The sequence below is a fragment of the Gekko japonicus genome, unplaced genomic scaffold (genome assembly GCF_001447785.1).
Source record: "Gekko japonicus isolate JY-2015 unplaced genomic scaffold, Gekko_japonicus_V1.1 scaffold135, whole genome shotgun sequence".
Lineage (NCBI taxonomy): Eukaryota > Metazoa > Chordata > Lepidosauria > Squamata > Gekkonidae > Gekko > Gekko japonicus.
In genome coordinates this window covers 1,603,754-1,625,287 of record NW_015175359.1, presented here as the reverse complement: position 1 = coordinate 1,625,287, position 21,534 = coordinate 1,603,754, and the positions used below count along the sequence as shown (strand labels likewise).

The 21,534-nt window shown below is 44.0% G+C and overlaps 1 protein-coding gene across 2 annotated transcripts in view; it reads right to left on the bottom strand.

The window, feature by feature from the left end:
• Nucleotides 1-2,860: 2,860 nt before the first annotated feature.
• CIT (citron rho-interacting serine/threonine kinase) overlaps nt 2,861-21,534 on the bottom strand; it is a 144,577-nt gene continuing 125,903 nt past the window's right edge. For both annotated transcript variants that reach the window (XM_015425327.1, XM_015425328.1), the window contains 15 exons: nt 20,477-20,657; nt 20,178-20,269; nt 19,548-19,652; nt 17,757-17,926; nt 16,876-16,956; nt 16,536-16,671; nt 15,680-15,819; nt 13,781-13,873; nt 12,520-12,628; nt 11,462-11,590; nt 9,632-9,712; nt 5,871-5,949; nt 5,573-5,752; nt 3,585-3,888; nt 2,861-3,199 (listed from right to left, as the gene is read on the bottom strand). In XM_015425327.1, coding sequence (XP_015280813.1) covers nt 3,176-3,199; nt 3,585-3,888; nt 5,573-5,752; nt 5,871-5,949; nt 9,632-9,712; nt 11,462-11,590; nt 12,520-12,628; nt 13,781-13,873; nt 15,680-15,819; nt 16,536-16,671; nt 16,876-16,956; nt 17,757-17,926; nt 19,548-19,652; nt 20,178-20,269; nt 20,477-20,657 — 1,904 coding nt within the window. In that variant the 3' untranslated portion in view covers nt 2,861-3,175. The remainder of the gene's footprint in view (nt 3,200-3,584; nt 3,889-5,572; nt 5,753-5,870; nt 5,950-9,631; nt 9,713-11,461; nt 11,591-12,519; nt 12,629-13,780; nt 13,874-15,679; nt 15,820-16,535; nt 16,672-16,875; nt 16,957-17,756; nt 17,927-19,547; nt 19,653-20,177; nt 20,270-20,476; nt 20,658-21,534) is intronic.

Sequence of the window (21,534 nt, the reverse complement as noted above, 5' to 3'; positions counted from 1 at the left end):
TCCCGTCTCACTCCCAACAAAAACAAAATGATAAACCTGTAGAGGTATGCACATCTTCGCATAATCGATAAAGAGTGCAGAGTTATAATTCTTTTTCAGCCGAGTACACGCAGCCCTGCTCATTCCATCCTTATGCCGCTGTTTTCAAAATATATTTTGGTACACTCAAGGGTGTAAGCTTTGGGAACTTGGTGGTGAGGAGGAGAAGTGAATGCTTATTTTGTTTACTCATCTGGTTTCCGAGTAATTTGTTATAAACTCTCATGCACAGGACTGAAGCAATGAATCTTAAAGTAGTATATTTTTGTGCACATTAAAAAGAAAAATAAAGGAACATTTGTAAACAAGCTTGCAGTTCATTTATACATTCAAGATTAGGCACAACAGAAATCAAAGCACTTTTTATGCAGAGCATCAGTGAGCAGCTATATGTGGAGGGGAGGGAGGGGTTAGCTTCCTGGCAATCTGCCCAAAGCATCTTGAGAGAAGTTTGGATGCAGCAGGAGCTACACTTGAGCTCCTGTAAACTGCTAGTTTGTAATATACACACAAAGCCAGCCCAGCAGAAGAATATTTCAAACCCTGTATAAAACTAGCTGGGTTTAAAAATTTAAGTACTTACACTGTAGTCTGAGGGTTACTCATTTTGAGATGTCCAGCCTAAATTGTAGTAGCATTAAGTTTTTAAAAAGTAGCCGCTTTAGGGTTCTACAGCCTCAGGTGTGAAAAGGGTGAGGTAATAAACGGGTCCTTCTGTAATTCTTGGACAGTGCTGTTTGAGTCAACCTTTGCCAGTGAGACTGCTAAGTTGCTCAGCATTTCAAACACAGGTGACTGACTGGATCAGAGGAGAAGAGTGAAGTTTTGCAGTTACTGCGGCTGCATTTTAGAAGACAGTACAGCTCTTTGTTCTGCATTTAAGGGGGAGGCTGTTTTGATGGTTAGTTCATCCATATGCCTTCAGATGACAACAGCTGAAGCAGAGCCCACACAGAGTAACGTCTGGCAACTGAGAGTGAAGGAAAAGGTCACTGCACCGTGCAGGTCAGTAAAGTGAATTAATTTTTTATTTGGTTATTTGTCAACAACAAGTTCAATACTTTCCAGGAGGACTGTGAATTATTCCTGTTTCTTTTGCCTTGTCTGCAATAAAAAGTAATGAAGACAAATCCTGTACTCTTAATAATGCCTAAGACCTCATTTAATGCTAACAAGCGTCTGCTTGCAAATTTAAAATGTTACAATATTTCTTGATGGGATTGTGGAGGACTAGGACAAGGCCCCTTCAGTGCGTGAAGATGCCTTTCCGCAACCACAATTAAAACAAAGGGCTAGCGCTTTGAAAAAAATGCACACTTTACAATAAAAAAGTAGAAACTGATTCGATTTCTTTTTTTTTTTTTTACGAATATAAAGTTTCTTGTAAATATGTACAGTCCTTTGAGCTATTCTATAGCAGGAAGCATTTCACAAACAAGACACAAGATATACACTCTCAGGACTCGACAAGCCGAGTTTTCAGGTCACGAGGGACTTTTCCATGAGATGCAAAGACCTAAATACCTTTCAGGACACCCAGACCCGGAGGCAGAAATCTCAGCATGTTTCCTGACAAACCATCTGGTATAAAATAGCCCGATAACGCAACAGACCAGACCCTGTTATCCACAAGACCCTCCAGAAGGGCACTGATGAAAGCAGAGGAGATTTAGGCGTCTCTCCAGTAGGGCAGCACCAGCTGGCAAAAAGGAACAAGCAGAAGAGAAGGGCTGGCTTGCTCTTGCCAACTTGGAGAGAAATGTGGCTAAAGCAAATTTAAATGGCCAAAGCCTAACTTGGAAGTAAATTTGGCTTGGTGCGCTCAACACCCAAGAGCAAGAAGCAGCAAAGGTCTTGCAATCGGCAGAAGGATGGAGAGATGTTTGGAATTTGCCAAGCTATTAAGTTGCCTATGTCCTCTACTACCAGAGAGGGCGATTCTTTACAGTGTATAAAAAGGCATGGCCACACCGTGAAAGGTTTTTTTGCTTTTCAGCACAGTGTGAGGGGTTTTTTCCCCACTGCTCTTGCTCATGTTTTAAGAGTGGTTTCTTATTAAGAATGGTTGAGCGCTGGTTGTGCCACTGGAGCAAGGTGGCATAGCTTTGCTTTGGCCAATATCCAGTACTATACTGTTTGCAAACAGGATCCTGTCTAGCGCTGGCTGGGGATGGAAATGTCGTCATGCCTCGTAAAGTTCTGTCATGTGATCAAGAACTGTAAGCTCAGTCGCTCTCCTTCAGTGCCACTTTCCCCAGTAAACAATGATGGTTATTGTTGCAGCATAATCTATAAAGGCTTCAGTTTCGTTAACACGGGAGGTACAAGATACAATATCTAGCGAAGCAACTGAAAAGGAGATCGCAGCCAGGATGGTGGTGTTGCAGTAAGCATGCAGGGAGCTGCCATGCAGAAAACCTGGGTAGGGGAGGTCTTAAGCCTCTGTACTGCTTTAATACAGTGGGAGAAGGGATTGGAGTGTGACCACTTCCATGTGATCAAGGGATGTTTGGGGATATAGCTAAAACAGGGCATTCCCTTCCCCATAACCCAGCTGACCACAGAGCTGCACTTAGGGCGACTTTTCTGGGAATACTAAAATTCCAAAAGGCTTTGGAAGCAGCAGATGAACAAAATTGATCAGGATTTCTCTAAAGCTCTTCAGCAGAAGCCAATGATGCTGGGTACCAAGACACAATTGCTATGACCTGTGCTGGTCACAAGGCCTTCTCAGAATTCCAGCATCTTTCCTAAATGCAGATAGCCACTTTTCAGACTTGGGATAAGATCCTCATCCCGTCCAACTTCCTTGATGGGGCTGGTAAAAGGCTAAAAGCGAAGTATAAAAAGTTCATGAACTGCCTGAAAGAGCAACGGTAGTACAAAGTGCCCAAAAAGAGGGGGTGCGGGGAGAGAGGAGAACCCAACTGCAGGAAGCTGCAGGAAAATAAACCGAGATGCAGACAGTCCTTGCAAGCAACTCAAGTCCTGATGGATTTGGATCCTGTTGCCCAATCTGTCTTGGGCCCAATGGCGATTGGGTTGGGTTGCTGGACAGCCCAGTCAGAAGGTGCGTTGGCTCAGTACATTTCCTTGGTTCTTCCTGCAGTTCAAGGTCGAGGGTGGCTTGTGTAGCTTATACTGAAGATTGGTCCCAGACCTGTTTTTGGGGAGAGGGGGGGAAAAGACAGGCAATTTTAGGAGATGAACTCTGCAGTTTCTAGACGCTGCATTCTTTTCAGGAGCCCTAGATTGCTCTTTCCAAGAATAAAGGAGGCTACTAGTTCAATAGTGTTTTAAGGTCTCTGGAACAGGTAGTGTGAATTTCCTCCAAAGTTTTTCTCAGCCTCCTCATTCCTGTCAAGGGCTTTTCTATCCCTCTGTCCCCCCCGCTTTCTGTAAGAGATCACAATAACATTGCTCTGTATGAAAGAGATTTTTCATTAGGTGGGACAATCTCACACTTTGGCATTTGCTACATTTTAAAACGGTGAGGTTCAAATGCATAACAGAACAGGAGGCCCTCAGTCAAATCTACAACCTACCTTGTTGACTTGGGAGAGGGGAGTCCTTGCACCCCCCACTTGCATTCGTCCCCTGCTGGTCTCTTCAAACAGCCTCCCAGGGGACCTTTCCCTGCGGGTGCTCAGGACCCTGCCAGGAGATTTCTCTCTCTCTAGTGGACGCCCAGGAGACTTGTCCCTACGCAGCTCCGTCCTTCCCTCTCGATAGCGATGGGGTGTGCTTGGCTCTCGAGGGTGGCTTGGACCTTCCGGAGGTCCGGGGCTTGATGCTACCCGCTTGGTTATGTGCTCGTTATATGTTGGGGGACCTCTCTTATTCGGGCTGCTGTCATTCAAAAACAATGGACGTGGACAGCTGAGTGACAAAAACCTTAAAGTTATGTTTTTATTTACAGAAGTAACATAATCCTGCCTTCCCTTGCTGAAAAGTGCTTTACTAAACCATGACAGAGTTTAATAATAAACCCAACAAGTGTTGTCTGAACGAACTAGTCGTACAATTTATCCTCTGCAAAGGTAGTGTTTGAGCATGGGGAACAGATTGCTCTGTTGTAGATGGCAGGTCCCACTCTGCCACCTGGTTACCATCTGTCCCACCGTATCAACATCTGCAGCTTCCTTACTCCAACTAAACATAAATAGTCCCCCCATTCTCAAAAAGCTCTGCCTACACTTTGACTCCTTCTACGCTTCACCTTCAAATGTCTAGATTTACAATTTACTCCCAATAGCTTACCTTTTTGTTTGAAGAGAGGCTTCCACTCTCAGCCCTCTACTGAATCTGTCCTCACTAAAAGAACCAGCATCTTGCTGCTGTATCTATGGGCCTTGGCTTAGCCCTCACCTTGATAAAAGCCAACTGCATGCTTTTTCACTGATGTCTCCCAGATCCTAGGGATTCTGTTTGTACCCATGACATTTCTCCTCCACAGTGTTTCAACTACAGGTCTTCCTCAGCCTTGCCTCTCTTTGCTGGGGTTCCATATGTTATTGAGCAACTGTTATTTTCTTTGAACACTGGGTAACATCAACTCCCACAGCTTTCAGGGATCCCCTTCCTGGTGACACCTGGCTCACTCTCTTTCTACCCCAGACTTCTTCCCAATGTTTCCCTGATACTACTACTTGGACCTCTCACAACTGTCTTAAACTCAGGATGTCCAAAACTAAAACTCCTCATCTGGCCTCCTATGTTTGTTTATTTGGTATATTTTACTCTGGCCTTCCTCCAAGGAGCTCAGGGTGACATACATGGGTCTCTCCCCTCCTCCTTGTTATCCTCTGTGAGGTAGGTTAGGCTGCGAGAGGGGGACTGGCCTAAGGTCACCCAGTGAGTTTCACTGTGAGTGGGAAACTGAGCCTGAGTCTCCCCACTCCCTAACTAAAATTCAGGTCTATGCACTGGTGTTCCTTCTTAAGTCTTCTCTTATAACACCTCCGCCTTCCTTGCAAAAACAAACCAAACAAAAAACTCAAAACCCTTGAATTCTACCTCATCCTTTTATGGGTTCTCATCTCCTTCTGTATTCAGATTCTTCACCTGCCTCTTCACAGTTTTTTGTGGCCTTCATTCAGTCTTCCTACTCTCCCATTGTATTCATATCTGTGGCAGACATTTATCCTGCTCTTTTCATCATTCTACCAAAGAGATCTCTTGCTCCCTCTAGTGACTGCCTGTTCTTATGCCTAGAACTCTTCCTGCCAGGAACCTCTGTAGCACGGCCTCTTCCTTCAATATCATTTCTCAAAGCCGTCTTCTATAAAAACCCTCTCAAGTGTTCATCTCCACTCCCACTGATACCTAAAGTAAATGCAGCCACATCTGCTCATTAATCATCCCATTATCAATTCTTCTTCTCCCCTTGCTGTACTCCCCATTGCCAAACTTTAATTTGTTGGCTCCTTGGGGCATGGACCCAGAATTTCTCCCTTAAGCTTTGAGCATCATATAATACATATGTCATGAATCCTTCCTCCCTATACTATTCATATTAATAATGGCTTCCTACCTGCGCGTAGTAGAGGATCCTCGGTGGTGTTCATTGTTTGATTCCTTTACTAGGTTCCCCTTACAGCAAATAACTCTTAGTTTGTCCTGGTAGGAAGAGGCCAGATAAATTGCCCCTGATGAAATTGCTGGCCCCAGATAGCGAGGGCTTGGAATATCCAAGTGGGCTCGAGCCGGAGTGCTGAGAGGAAGAAGGAATGAAACCGTGTCTTTGGACTGCTAACCCTCCGAGCAAGATCCAAGACTGATATTCCCGCCCGGATTATGGAAATGCAAATGCAAGCAGGGCATCCACTTACCCAAGGGAAGCACGTGCTTGAATCTCAATCACTTCAAGGGAGTTGAAGTGCGTCACAAAGAGATAAGGCTCCCTGTAGGCTGCAACAGCACCAAGTACAAGTGTTAGTGGATCTAGTCTAGGAATTTGTAGTAGAAGAACATTACCTACCTGGCTCCAGACTGAAAGGAAGAAAAAGAATCCTTTCCTGTAAATTCCTGCTCCCTGTGGTTTCGGGAAGACATTCTAAATCCCCAGGGAGTGCCCCGCCTTCTGGAGTGGGAGCCAGTCCTAGACTGATTCCTCTAAGTCCCCCTAACACCCTGGAAACTGTCTCCTTTGCTTCGTAACAAGGATCCTACAATCACTCTGGCAACGAAAAAATTCTTTTCAGTCCTTTTAGCCCTAGCATCCAAAAATGAGGAATGAGAATCTTCTGCTGTTCAAGATTTGTTAATCAATGAGCTTCTAAGGGAATAAAAGAAAAAGGATTCTTCTAGGGCAAAGAAAGGGACTCCCTAGCCTCCAAATCAGACCAGAAGAGCCCCTTCGGCAAGCTCATAAACTGGAGGATTGTGATTCTGACATCTCCTTGTATTCCAGTGGAAAGAAGTTGAAAGAAGAGTTACTGCTGCATCCCAGGGAGAAAGGAACTGCTGGAAACATACTGCAACTCTGCCTCCTCCTTCCAAGGGTGGGAAGAGATTGAATGAGGGTCAGGACAAACGGTGTCTCCAGATCTCCTGCCATTGTGTTGCTAGGTTCTTCAGCGTCTTGTTGCATCCCTTGGCTCAGGGCCAAGACATTATGGAAGTCCCAGCTAAAGGGACGCCAATACTACCAAACTCTCCCCCCTCCCAGGCCATATGAAGGATCCTTAAGCTGAAGATGTCAGGAGGAGGAAGCGGGTAAGAAAAAAAATTGTACAAAGTCACCAGAGACACAAACTGTGTCTAGGCTCTGCTTCTTGAGACAGTGGGAACATGTGGAGCAGAGACAAACCCTGCCAAAGGGAGGGGGCTTTCCTGAAGAACTGAAAATGCCTTCCAGAAGCCAGGGGAGACCAAACGTTTTCTGTAATGTAATATATGGCCTGAGATGTTGATCATATACACATTTTACACTGTGCATAAAATAATACTGAATATGGATTCCTGATTGCACCTTTATTTATTTATTTATTTTATTTTACTTATATCCCGCCCTCCCTGCATAGCGGGCTCTGGGTGTGTTACATCAAATATGATAAAAAATACTATGCAAAATTTAACACAATTAAAACACCAATAAAATACAACAATATCCTTCATCTGGTGCAAGCAGTCCAGTTTATTGCAGTTCTGACCCGCTGAGGGGAGGCCCAGAAAAAAGGAAGGATGTCTGTTGCCTTAGTTAAAAGCCTGGCGGAAGAGCTCCATCTTACAGGCCCTGCGGAACCTGATCTCGTATGGGAGTGCATTCCACCAGGTAGGGGTCAGGGCTGAAAAGGCCCTGGCCCTAGTCAAGGTAAGACGGACGTCCCTGGGGCTGGGGACCACCAGAAGATGTTGATTGGCAGACCGTAAAGCCCTTCGGGGCTCATAGAGGGAGAGGCGGTCTCACAGACATGTGGGCCCCTGGCCGTATAGGGCTTTAAAGGTAAGCACCAACACCTTGAAACAGATTCGGTACTCAATAGGCAGCCACAGTGCAGTTCGTGCAGCACCAGGCGCATGTGGGCCCGCACAGGCAGCAACATCAGTACCCGTGCCACTGCATTCTGCACCCAGCTGCAGTTTCTGGAGCAGAATCAAGGGCAGACCCACATAGAGAGAATTACAATGATCTAATCTGGAAGTGACCATTGCATGGGTCACTGTAGCCAGATCCTGGGGAGTGAGATATGGGGCCAACTGCCTGATCTGTCTCAGATGGAAAAAGGCAGACCTGGCAGGGGCGGCAACCTGGGCCCCAATAGTTAGTGAGGCACCCAGGAGTACCCCCAAGCTCTTCACCTTCAACACCACCTCCGACAGGGCCATGTCAAAGGTTGGATCCCCGATCCCAGTTTCCCGTGACCCAGGTACAGAACCTCCATCTTCGATGGATACAGTTTCAGTCTGCTCTGTTGTAACCAACCAGCCATAGCTTGTAATGCCCCGTCCAGGTGGCCATCCATCAGTAGACAGAGCTGGGTGTCATCCATGTATTGGTGACAACCCAGCCCATACCTCCAGATAATCTGGGCGAGGGGGCGCATGTAGATATTAAACAGCACTGGGGAGAGAATTGACCCCTGCATCACACCACGTTCTAGCAGGTGTTGCTGAGATAATCCCCCCCCCCAGTGCCACCCTCTGTCCCCGACCTTGGAGAAAGGAGGTCAGCCACTGCAAGGCAAGCCCCCTTATCCCCACATCGGCAAGGTGGTGGGTCAACAGACCATATTAATGCTGCCAACAGATCAAGAAGTATCAATAGCCCCGATCCAGGTGTTTCCGGAGGTCATCCACTAAGGCGACCAGCACCATCTCTATCCCATGGGCAGGGCAAAAAATGGACTGGAAGGGATCCAGAATATTAGCATGATATTAGAATATGTTTAAAAATATATTCACATGTGTATATATTCTATGTTTATATATCTCTGTATGTATCCATCCCACCCACCCCTTTCTGGTGGCATTAATGTAAATGAAAATCTATTTTCGAAGTCTTTTGGTTGTGGAGCTCTTTTTCTAACTGCTTTGGTATTTGCAGGGGGAGCTTTGGACTTCAGCCCCTCCCCATTCATATTCTGACGTCCACACACAATTACTGCTTATCCAGATCTCTTCTTGCCACCCTATCCACCATCATCAAAAGCCAGAGAGTAGTCAGCTGTCACCTCTGCACTGAAATACTCCAGCTTCTTCCAAGGAAACCTAGCGTCGTCATTCAAAAATGAATTATGCAAGTCAATCCTTATGCAAGCAATCTTACTGTTTGCGGAAAGGTTCTTAGCGTGCTCACTGAATCCTGAATCCAATATTTGACTTGATTTTTTCTATCTACACTTTCCACAGTTTATGACAGTTCAAGCGCCAGTAAAATTCATTAACATGTTGTTTGAATACCCAACTATTTAATAAGGTTTGGTGTTCTAGGTAGTTTTACAAACAGTCTCTTTGAGGAAAGGATGGTTGATGGTGGGCTAAAGCGAGTCCCATTACCAAATCCCTGGCCTAATACCCCGGATGCTGTCATCCCAAGACTGTCAACTGCCTTGAAGATCTAGTAACTAAACAAAGTAGTGGGGTAGAATAATAAAGTTGCCAGTTCCTTCACATACTGCACTTGCCCCTCTAAACTGGCAATTGCAATTAGGAAGCAGATTTGGCCTGGAGGCCCTACTAGGTTGTTCTTCCTTTAAGATGCTTAACAATTTTTATGCTAACATCCATACCATTAAGTATCAAACACAAGCAAGTTACAAAATCCATTATAAACTGCAAAAAGTTCTCACTTTTCCTCTGACACGAAAAGGTCAGATGTTCCAGAGTTTCCGATATATTCAAGGTACAGTAAAAAATTCTACTGTCATAAAGTCTCCAATTAATTTTTCACATCTTATCACTTTTGGTTCTTAATCCGGAAAGGTCAATGTGTCCATTTAGACTCAATATTCTCTTTTTAAAAATTGTGCTGCGGCTTCTTTCAAAAAAGGAGAGACTATTTTATCAGCTATTTCTACAATCCTGCAGCATTTCAGAACCCAGAACACGGTGCAATGAAATGGATAAAAAAAAATTACACAGGACTTACCAAATGCTAAAGGCAAGCGACTCCATTTCAAGTCATCTGAGCGACTCCGCCTCCCATAGGAGTCGACAAAGACACCAAACTCTGCAGAGAATCAATGATTCTGTTCAGTGCCATCTCAACTCATTTTGAGGATTCACCACACCCAAAGAGCCTCCTTGACTCTTCTCCCACAGGCCTCTGATCAGTGCTGCAAACCATGCATACTCTACAGGGCTTTCTAAACCCCTGCAACATTCCTCCCCCAGGCTGCAATTTAGAAAGCCCTATATGTAGGGCATTTGTGGCTTGCAGCACATTTCTTGTTTGCTTGTTTTTAAAAGAAGCCTGGAGTAGAAGAAACCAGGAAAATGGGTTGTTCTGCCTTCTAGGCAGTAACAACAACTAGTGGAAGGCCAAGCAGAAATTGCTGACTCCCCCCCCCCCCAAGCCTTAGGAACTCTCCTCTGTCGGCCTTGAGGTACAGCCAACCCCAATTCTGCTCAAGTTCTAATGCAGCTACTGCTCTTGTCTGTTGCAGCAAAAGCTGAAAGGACATTTGTGGCATCTTACAGACCATGATGCCACAATGGCATCTATTCAACCATAGTTCTAAAAACGTAAGGGCACTTAAGTCTTCGGAAGAGAGTGTGGCAATTTCGACCCATTCCCTCCTCCAATTACAGACCTCCCACTTTGTCCCTCAGGCTGTGCCTGAGGGTCTGTTGGACCCAGGAACAAAATTTGGGAGTACGAGGTCAATGGGCTGCAGCAGAAGGGAGCAGTGGGAAAGACCTACTCCACAAAGTCTACGGGTCATCAGATAAACGTAGATCTCTGACATCTTTTAAATTGCCACAAGTCTTCCTCTACAAATAGGTTATTCTTAGAAAAAATAAAGTATGCTTCTGCCACGAGTCAGGAATTCAGTTATTCTTAATGCAACAGCAATTGCAAATTATACTGGACAGAGGAATAAATTACTTTGGAAAGGCCTAGAGCATGGACCAAAATATACTTGATATTTTCAAAATTTAGCAGGTCTGGGCACCCAAGAAAAGCCCATGTATGAACTCTGAACTCCAGAAATGACCGAATTTTAATAAATCAATGCAGGCTCTAAAATGGCATGGTCCAAGAGAATTCCCCTTAATCTATTTCAAATCTAGCAACAACAATGGGTAATTGAGGCAGCATCCAGCATATTCAAATAGAGCTGCAGGCTGCTAAATGCTTTTGCCAAATCCCCGTACTCATTATTTTAGCCTCCTCTGAGTGATTTACCCAGGAACCAACCCACTATGAGGGAAGCCAGTGGCACACTTCTCACCCTCTGATGCAGAAATCTATTACCCGGAAGGTGCACTTTTCACTTGGCCTTCCTCCTCGTGCCAGGGAGCAGTAGGGAGGGAGACATGGCTCTGGATTCTCTGGCTAGAACACACTGCTCATATCCCTTTCTGCCCACAGAGGGGCACAATTATGCCCATACTTCCCACTGCTCCTTGACACAGGAAACATCACTGTGGGTGCCCTAACTTAAAGATTAGTGAGATTCTGAAACATACTACCTTAGGGGTTGGAGATACCATCCCGCCCTTTAGTTGCTATATGAATAATGCATAATACTATCCAGAAAAACAGCAACAAAATCCTGACCAGACCCAACAGGACAAACAACTGTTATGGCAACATCCTTTATTGTTTACAATCTCACCAGTTGGCTACTGAGCAATAATGTGTTTTTGAACTACACCATGATGGACACATCACTCCCTCAAAATCAGTGCCAGAAGAATCCTGGACTGCACATGACATGCATAGGCCAGGCCAAGAGCAACCTGCCAGACTTACCATGAAAGCAAAGCAGATACTCTTCCCTCTGCCCTGTAGGATTCACCTGAATGATATTGATTGGAAAGCTGTTGGTGGATGATGCAAACACAGCAGAAGCTAAGGTATGGTCATTCTTATCCAGGAATTCTAAAATCATGGGAAGAGAGATAAGATCAGTCTCCCTTTCACATTAAAATTCATTAACTGCTAGCCTGGGATTTTTCACTTTATGAAATGACGTCTGCGAAGTTCACTCTATCGCTCCCCCCCCCCCGATCATCTGTTCAGTGGGTGAGAGCACACAGATCCTCACATACAGTTTTGGACACAAAGATCTGTATCAGGGAAGGTTGCTGGAGCACAGTCACTCCATCTCCTAACTCAGTATGGATCAATGAAAACCCTTGTCTGGAAAACATTTAATTAAAACCAGACAAACATCCACTTTCATACATGAAGCTGCCTTATACTGAATCAGGTTACTGGTCTATCCAAGGCCAATATTATCTAAACTGACTGGCAGCAGCTCTCCAGGGTCTCAGGTAGTGGTTTTCCACATTACCTATAAACAGAAGATAGTCCAGGGATTGGATTGAACTGGGACCTTCAGTTCAAAAAAGAGATCTTCTACCACTGAGCCTCAGCCTCACTTGAAAGAGGCATACTCCATGTGTATTATTCAGCAAGACGTTTGTTACAGAAGTCAGAAGTTTATCAGAGGGTGTATCACACTACTGCTGTTTGATTTTTTTAAAGCTAAATTTAGGAATTTTTTGTCACAATGAAAACTTCACCTGGGATGGGGATAGGGGTTGGTGGGAGGAAGGCTATTGCTGCTGCCTTGCCCCTTTGGACCTATACCAGCTCTAGCCTTGACTTTTGAGTCAATGTTGTCTGCAACCTCCAGTTTTGATCTGCATGGGTCAACCGATTCCCTGAGGACTGTTTTGCCCCATGGGCACCAACTGATTCAGAAAGGTTAGCTAGGAAGGTAATAGCCATTGCCTGCTAATTATCCCACCACATGCATTCTCTCTTTCTCAGTAAGAACTGATACATAAGCAAGAAAATCCTACCCTCAAGGGTATACTGCTTCATCTCAATTTCATAAAATTTGTTGGTTCCAATGATGATGCTGTAATTGGTGAAATGAACACAGCTGCAGGGCTCTGAAGTTTCAATCTCCTGGAAGAGAAAGATAAAGCAAAGGTATACAAGTTTAGGTTAGACAGGTTAACCCAATACAATACGTCGCTTGTTGGTCAGAGGCGGTGGCTGCCCTTGGAATCTGTTTGGCTTCAATCGCTTAATGCACCACAGAGCTGGGATTTCTAGACTTGGTATGTAAGGCTCATATGATCTCACTTTTAGGAATATGCTTCAGGGGTGCTACTGGAAATAACATCCCATTAGATTCAGAGACAGGAAGGATTTCAGATCCTCACTGCATCCTTCCAATGGCAATATTCCTCTTGAATTACAGTGCCCAGAACAGAACACAACACTCCAATTGAGGTATTATAATGAAAGTGCCACATTCAGAATCACAAAGCCTTTTAACTGATTCAGAACCCTCATTCGTGCTTTTTAGAACTTTAGCAGTAGAGTCTTGTTTCTATTATGATGTTCCCACTGATGACTGCTTAGGAACTTCAGCTGGCAATAAACGTGCTATCCTGATTCATCACAGTCAGGAATTTCAGTAACTAAATCTAGTCACAGAATCTGGATTGTGTTGACATAGACACCGGTACAACTTGCTGCCAAGGACCAGTGGTTTTAATTTGAAGTCTTAATTTAAGGGATCCTTTCTGCACCCAATTCTTTGGCCACAGACACTACCCACTCCCATGTATTCTAGGCAGCACAAGGAGAGCTCTGTATTTAACGAGTTTGTGTTCTAGAAGACATTCTCCTCTGCAGCTGCACAAAGCAGGAACAGAATGACGGAGAATGGGCAAGCTATGTACCAAGGAAGCTTATCCATCATTAGGGATCTACACATGGAGGAAACACTGGCTTCCGAGGAAATTTATTTATTTTATCCAAGGTTCTCTGGAATACAATTTAAAAACCAAAAGAATGAACACAAAAAAATTCCCAATTCTCAGTCTATACTGGCAGGAAGCTAAAAGGTCACTACTAAGTAACTCTTGGACCAGCATGTTGTTGTGGCTGTGATACTCAGCCGCCCTGAGCCTGCCCTGGCAGGGTATAAATCAAATACATACATACATACATACATAAAGACATTAACATCATGGAAGTTTAACATTGTCCCTGCACTGCTGCAATTGCAGCAGCTCTCCTTGATGGGATGGAATTAGCAGACATTACCTTCCGGATGCAGAACTTGCTGAGGCTCTCATTGTAGCGCAGAATAACCACTTTGTTGGGCATGGCTGCACAGATGCACAGCCCATTCTCAATCTACAAGAGAGAAAAAATAGTCAGCATTAGCTTGTAAAGTATTAAAGTGACTATTTGTTTAGGTCAACACAGTTATTCTTGTCCCAAAGGATTCCGGTTTTTACACAAACTGAAACTGGAAGAAATTTCTGAACAAATCTAAATTTACATAAAAGAAATATTGCTGCTAATATCTCAGTTAAACAATAAATTCAGGTGGGTCGCTGGGTTGGTCTGAAGCAGCAGAACAAAGTTTGAGTCCAGTGGCACCTTTAAGACCAACAGTTTTATTTCTTATTTGGAATAATAGATTAGAATAATAGGTTGTAATGTAATATAATGAACAGATGAATGTAATGTATTTTGGAATGGTAGATTGGAATGCATTTCTCTGGTCTGGGGGGACAGGGAGGATAGCTCTGCACAGCCAGTTAGTTGCCCCACTTCAAAGAAGAAGATGCTGTCAGGTCGCCTCCATGTTTGAGAGGAGAGGGATGGAGGCGTAAAGGCAGGGTCTCAGTCGATCACTCTCGGCATTTGACTCTGTTAGAAGAAGAAGAAGAAGAAGAAGAGATTGGATTTATACCCCGCCCTTCACTACCCAAAGGTGTCTCAGAGCGGCTTACAAACTCCTTTCCCTTCCCCTCCCCACAACAGACACCCTGTGAGGTGGGTGGGGCTGAGAGAACTCTGACACAAACTGCTCTTTTTCAAGGACAGCTGTGCCAGAGCTTGTGACTGACCCAAGGTCACATCAGCAGGTGCGAGTGGAGGAGTGGGGAATCAAACCCGGTTCTCCCAGATTAGAGTCCGCACACTTAACCACTACACCAAACTGTTAAACATCTTCATTATGCTGTATGCTAATTTACTGCTCACCTTTATGTATGGACTGGTAATTTCCATTTCATTGTATCTGAAGAAGTTTGTGAGCACATGAAAGCTTATACCTTGAATAAACTTTGTTGGTCTTGAAGGTGCCACTGGACTCAAACTTTGCTCAATTAAACAATGTTATTCCAGCTTTCCTTTCTGTTTCGCCTTCATTCCATTATCAGCATCTTGACCAATGTAAGCAAACTATTTATTTTATTTATCGTATGGCAGAATTACACATAGGAAGCATATAATATATAATATGTAACCAAGTAGATACAACGGTTATACAGACAGATTGGACAATTCCCCTAAATACTGATATCTAAATTTTCAATCCCCTCAATTGCAGCTGGGGAGAGTATAATGAGCAAACCGAGCTATTTAAACCCCGTTTTGTGCTCCCCATGAAAAGCCGTGGGGAGCAGAAAACAAGGGTTTCCAAGCAGGGGTTGAAAGCAAAAGGGGACAATCCCCCTGCTTTATGCTCTTCTGAATCACCACAAACGGCACCAAAATTTGTGGAAGTTTGTGGTGATTCTTCAGTTTGTGAATATCGCTTCACAAACTGCAAACCGGACAAAATTCGTGACAAACTTTAGTTCATCAGCCAGTTCTTGCCCATCCCTGGACACTGCTGCAGTGAAGGCAAAATTCGCTTCCTAGCTTAACACAGTGCAACTGACCAAGGTATCATTTAACCAACCTTATTAATATACTACTAATACCAAAATTAATGAGCAACAGCAGATGCTCCAGTATTCCCACTACTCCCTATGAGCAGACCCTGCACATCCTGCTCCACAGCCACTATTACAGGCATACATGCCAGTTGGCTGTTGAATGCAATGAATGGTCTGAAACAAGGCTTGGCAAGTCCCCCCAACATGACACCGAAAAGCTCCTGGGATCGTTCTACCAATAGATGACCACAGAGCTTGGAGATCCTACCTTGCCGCAAGCAAAAAGATGGCATCCTTTTACAGCCTCAAAAATATTTGGTGAAACATCAGGCTGAGCTGGCAGGTGGGACTGGGCCAGAGATTGTTTCACTTTCTTCACATCAACAAGACACAGAGCCCTCTCTTCTCCTGAGTAAGAACAGCACCACAGACATGTTAACAGCATCTAAGCCAAACAAGGAGAACTCTGACCAAGCAGCAAAACGGAGGAGCAAAGGAAATAAAGCTCTCCCTCCCTGGCCCCTTCTGCCCGTATCTTTATGGTTTGGGTTGCAAGATGTACCTTAATTTAGTCACATTAGTACTAGAACTCATTCTATTAATTAAACTTCAGGAGGCAGGAACAATTAAAAGTCGAAGGATCAGATATGAAAACAGAGTTCAAGACTTTTACATCCAAAAGCAACAGAAGTGTCTTACAAAAACAGCATGATTCCAAAACCAAACAATATGCCCTGCAGACGAAATTCTGTGTTGTTAAATGCAAAGGCACATGCACTAGAAAAAAATTAGCCAAACATTCAGGGACAACCAGGGCTCTACGTATGCAGCAATTCCAAAACAGTGCAGAAATGCTGTGCAAAGTGATACTGGCTACAGAATTCAGTTTCCTAATATCCGAGGGGTTTTTTAAAAGGCAAGTTTTTAACTCTTATGGATTAAATGCATAGATATGGTTGAAAGCAAAAGGGAACAATGCACATTACAATTTCAGGAACCACAGGAGTTTCTGAGTGACATTTACCATAGTAGTCACAGGGCAAGTTGATGTGGTCAAATTCACTAGCGAGTAAGCTAGTAAGAGCTTGCCATTAAAAAGGGAAATGTGTTTTCCTGATCCCTACCTGCTATCATGAGCAATTTCTCCAGGTCTTTGATGAGGTGCACTTGGAAGACTGCACCAATCCCAGGGACATGGGTTAAGGAATTTTTCAATACGTTCAGGGCATAAAGACCTTCCTCTGCACCCACCAGAACTACCTACAAATGCAATTTATAAATACATTAGTCAACAAATGCAGAAAGATGCTGCAAAGGTGCTAAATATAAATGCAATAACCAGCTAATTTAAGAAGAAAACTTCAAGAGGAGATCCAGAACTAAGCTCATTCTCCCTATAAGAAATTAGACTGTTTATTCTCCAGGCTGACACTGCACTAGTAAGGTACTGAACGCCACCATTACCTGATCACTGAAGGGCAATGTACAATTGATATCCAAACGGTCTTCCCCCTCTAACTTCAGCAAAGAATTTCCAAGTAGCTTCTGTGTATGAGAAAGGGAGAGCAGGGAGGAAAAGTCAGAAATGACTAGAAGTAAACTTACTTTAATTCCGCCTATGAAGAACCTATGGTGATGCCTGGACCTGCTACATGTCCTTACAGAACAGGTGGCTCAGATATAAGGATAGCAAATGAATCCTTCATCCTATCTGCTTTACCATAATCCAAGCCTCTCCAGTGTGTGCCTGCAGCCCTTCATGGCTGTTAAGGGACAACAGCAAATCTCCTCCTCCTTAGAGCTCCAGCTTTGTGACAGCAAATTCCCCACTGCTCAAAGGAAAAGATACATGAGCGTATCTGTTCCTTCCACTCAACCATACCGAGGACAGGTCTGCCTTCTCTCCTGTCTGGTTAGAATTAAGCAATCATGTATTCAGACCTATAGCCAGAAACATTATGGCACATGTACGGAGAGGAGGGAGGGAAGAGAAGGAGCACCTAACAATACCCTGAAGGAGCATCGTGAACTAAACGGCAAGCACCTAAATCAAAGTAATGTCATGCTTTTTATTTAGTTAAATAATTGCCACTACAGTGTTCATTAAAAGCAGTCGTTTGCAGTTAATGGATTTAAACTAAGTTAGCCAAAAGTGAGAAGCTGGTTTAAGACAATACTTGGCAATGGGCTAGAATACTGCCTTATACCTCTTGTATACTAAAAGGCTTACTTTTTCTATTTCCTTTTAAAAGTGGAAAAATCCAGAAAAGAGGGCTGGAATATCACTGAGTGGTGGCATCCCTGTTTCTCCCCCCACCCCCGGCTATATCCCTGCTTATACTTACTGCATCAGCTTCAGCTTTTTCCCTGGAAACTCTGCCTCCAGCGACTATGGACTCCAGTGCACTGACCCAGCGTTGCTTATCAGGAAAAGTGGGTGCTAGTAAATAGAGGGTCCGACCAGGCCAACAAGTGGTATGGGGATGAGACTCCAACTTTAAGATATATGGCACATCTAAGATGTTAACATTTAAAAAGAAAAAAGAAAAAAAAATAACGAACATGAACTGGACTAGTGCTCCAAATTGCTTCATTAGACCATTTCTCTGCATTTAGCGAGGGCGCTGTCAGAACAGGAACCTTCCATGATCTGAAAATGGATTAAAAGAATGCTAACCATCCCCTTAAGTTATGAAACAAGTAGCACCCCAACTTGCAGACAAGAACTCACGCTCTAGCTGTGACAGGAAACATCACCTCTCCCCCACCCCCTCCATCTGACATGCTTCCAGCCACATGCAACTCAAAAATAGCATCACGCACAAAGGAAAAAAATATCCAGATCTAAGGATCCCCATAAATAGGAACACTCATTAAAGAGAGACGTTGATTTTATTTTTATACCTTAGAGACTCTGCTGATCAAAGGGAAGAACAAGAAGCAGGAGCCGTAAGAAAGGCACCCCATTCCTGCCACTGCTGAACATGATCCCTCTCTCTCTCTCTCTCTCTCTCATAAACCCACACAGTCACTGAAGCTTTTAGCTTGGCCCCTGACTGAAGCCAAGCCAAAAGGAACTCTGACTGCATTAGTGCAAAGATATCATCTCATGTTCTGGAGTGCACATTTTATTTATTCTTTAAAACAAGAGATGGTTTAACACAAGTGACAATGCCATCAATCTGATAATGACTGTAATTTGTCAGGGGTCCCCAGACTTTCTGAGCCTGCAGGCACCTTTGGAATTTTGACACAGGGTGGTGTGTGCAACCACAAAATGGCTGCCACAGAAGGTGAAGCCAAACACACAGAGGGAGCCCAAGTGCAGGGGAGAAGAGGGGTAATTGAGAATACAGTGAGAAAACAGAGCGAGAGAGAATAAAACCGCAACTTTAGGTAGCTGCCAATCAAACGACATTACTTTAATCTGCACAGCCAATCAGAAGCCCTGCTAGGCAACAGCTTCATATAGCTCCGCCCATTTTCTAAGAACACTTGGTGGCTGCCAGGAAACGTGCCAGTAGGCACCATATTGGGGACCCCTGCTGTAAACCTGTGCTGAAAGTAAAGTGTTCTAAAAATATGTACATTCAGAGAAAAACACCAAGCACACTTACAATTCAGCCTCCCAACACAGAAAAGTGTCATGCATTTTTAATTTTTTAAAAATTCAGTACAAGTTCATAACAGATATATATATATATGTTATATATATATATATACCCAAAGCATCACACACCCATATTGCAACCCCAAAAGAGGTATTATTATTATTATTATTATTTGCTATATACAGGAGCCTTTGGCATAGGAAATGCACAAGTTGAAGAAGCTCTTCAGCTTCCCACCTCCACATATACACACTCCTGTTATGGCCCATGAAAATGAGGTTTGGGGTCAGGCCAAAGGCAGGGTCGTGCATGTTAAATGGATAGTGTAAAATAGGCAAGTTACTGGGGGCATGATAGAGATGCACTGGAAGTCAAATCTAGCCTCAAGTTCCCCATCTATGCATTACAAGATTGTAACACATTTTTAAAAGGGTAGCTGCCAGAAGATCTGGATCCACTGCAGCCACTTAGAAACGGATGCTTTAGGCATTCTTATCCATCAGGTGACATTCTATTTAACCTCACCTGTCTTAGCTGTATTTAGCAGTTCAGTAGCTCCCACTGCTCCATGGACAGTGACATCTCCATCAGGAAGACACAGCTCAAACTCTTCTATGGGCCTTTGTCCAGCTTTAGCCAAGTTAAAATGGAAGAACAACATGAAAGGGAAATGAAAACATAGATGAGAATCATGGCAGTGATGGGGGGGGCCCAAGAGTGAAGGGGAGGAAAGCAGAAGTGCACACTGAGAAGGCTTGAACTAACTGTAATTCTAACCAAACAAGATATTTGCAAACTATGTTCTTTTCCAGGCCTGTTTGGCCTCCCCGCCCATCCCTGCAAAGTCCAATACCCTGATAACTGCACTGCATTGTCTCTGTAAAACATCTATCTCAGTCCGGGCTGTCTGATGTAAATATGCCCCAGAATCCTTCATCTAGCACAAAAGTTCATTTGAGATGCTCAGGGGCTCTCTCTGGAAATTACACGTGGAAGGAATCACTTGAAGGTAAGTTTGAAATCCAGGGAACTAGAAAATTTTGTCTTTCCCTTCGTGTTCAGACTTCTGTGAAAGACAAAATTTTGCATGAAGAGATGGAGAGAGCACACATTGTCAGACAAGCCAGGCAAGTTAAATCAAATGGAACTGGTTACCTTCTCGTACTTCTGTGTCGTAAACAAGCACTTTCGTTCCTTCCAAAACTATGTATTTCCTGTCCCATCCCTGCTGTCCACGCTTATTATTTCTGAAAACACAGAAGAAAGAAGGGATAAAATTGTATTAGAGGTTCTGTCAAGGTTTTGAGAATTAGTAACATCAGCTAACCATGCAGGAATTTCACCAGCAACAAGAACAATGGCCTCAGCAGATTCGTCTTAAGCCTACGGAGCGCTCCTCCTGCAGCAGCACCAGCGCGAGGCTGGCATTTTAGCACAGAGACTCACGTTTGTACCTTGGCACCTTCATCCATCCTTCCAGCCGTAAACTGCTGCTTGGCTCTTTCAGCTGCAGACCGGGAGAGTTCAATTTGTCCCGGCAAAAAGCTTCAGAGAAATGAGTGGCATATTCTGTAGGCAAGCCACAAGTAGCCGGCAAACACGTGGAGCATTTTGGATGACACATCATCTGGCATTCTGAAAGAGGTAGGGTGTGCTAAAATCAGAGGGTCAACAGTTTTCAAGGCCTGCAGGATTTTCTTTTTATATTTAAACCGCGTAAAGGAACTATTTGCAATACTGTCTTTAAATATTTACAAATATTATTTCCAATAAAATAATTTCCACATAAAGCTTTGGATTTGTTTTAATGTAACATTTAAACAACACTTGATTCCCTCTCCCCATCAAATATTTCAGTTCACTTATTTATTGCCATTGGAACAAAAAATTACCATGCAGTATTGTTTAGATTTGACTAATTTATTTTGATTTCTGTCTAAATAAACATGTTAAATTAGATCACACTTTATTTAGGCACTGGAAGTTTCCAATTCAAATATTTTCCAGAAAATCCACATCACTTGCCTTGAACATGGAAGTTCCATTTAGTCAACATTCTGAGTGATGTTTTTATGTTGTTAATAGATTGTTATATTGCTTTCATCTATATATCTAATAGCGAAGTTGCCCCCTCAGCGCGGATATCTAAATCCGCACATCGTGGGCACCTGGGGGGGAAGGGAGATTTTCCTGCACATGTGGTGCAATGCCCAGGTGTGCAGAAAAATATTAAAAGTTGAAAAAAATATTTAAATTAGGTAAAAAGTAAAAATTAACTGAGCCTTCCCTGCGCATGCGCAGAGAACGCTCTGGGAACTGGCGGCCCGGCGGCTGGAAGGCACTCAGGCCTCGCCGCTGGAGCCGGGGTGGGTTGGGGGAAGGAGATTGGCCGGGCCCAAGACGGGGGGGGAGGAGATTGGGAGGCCCGAGTGGCCAGAAGCCACTCAGACCTCGCCGCCAGAGCGGGGGGGAAGCCGATCAGTGGGTCCTGAGCCGGGGGGGGGAGAAGAGT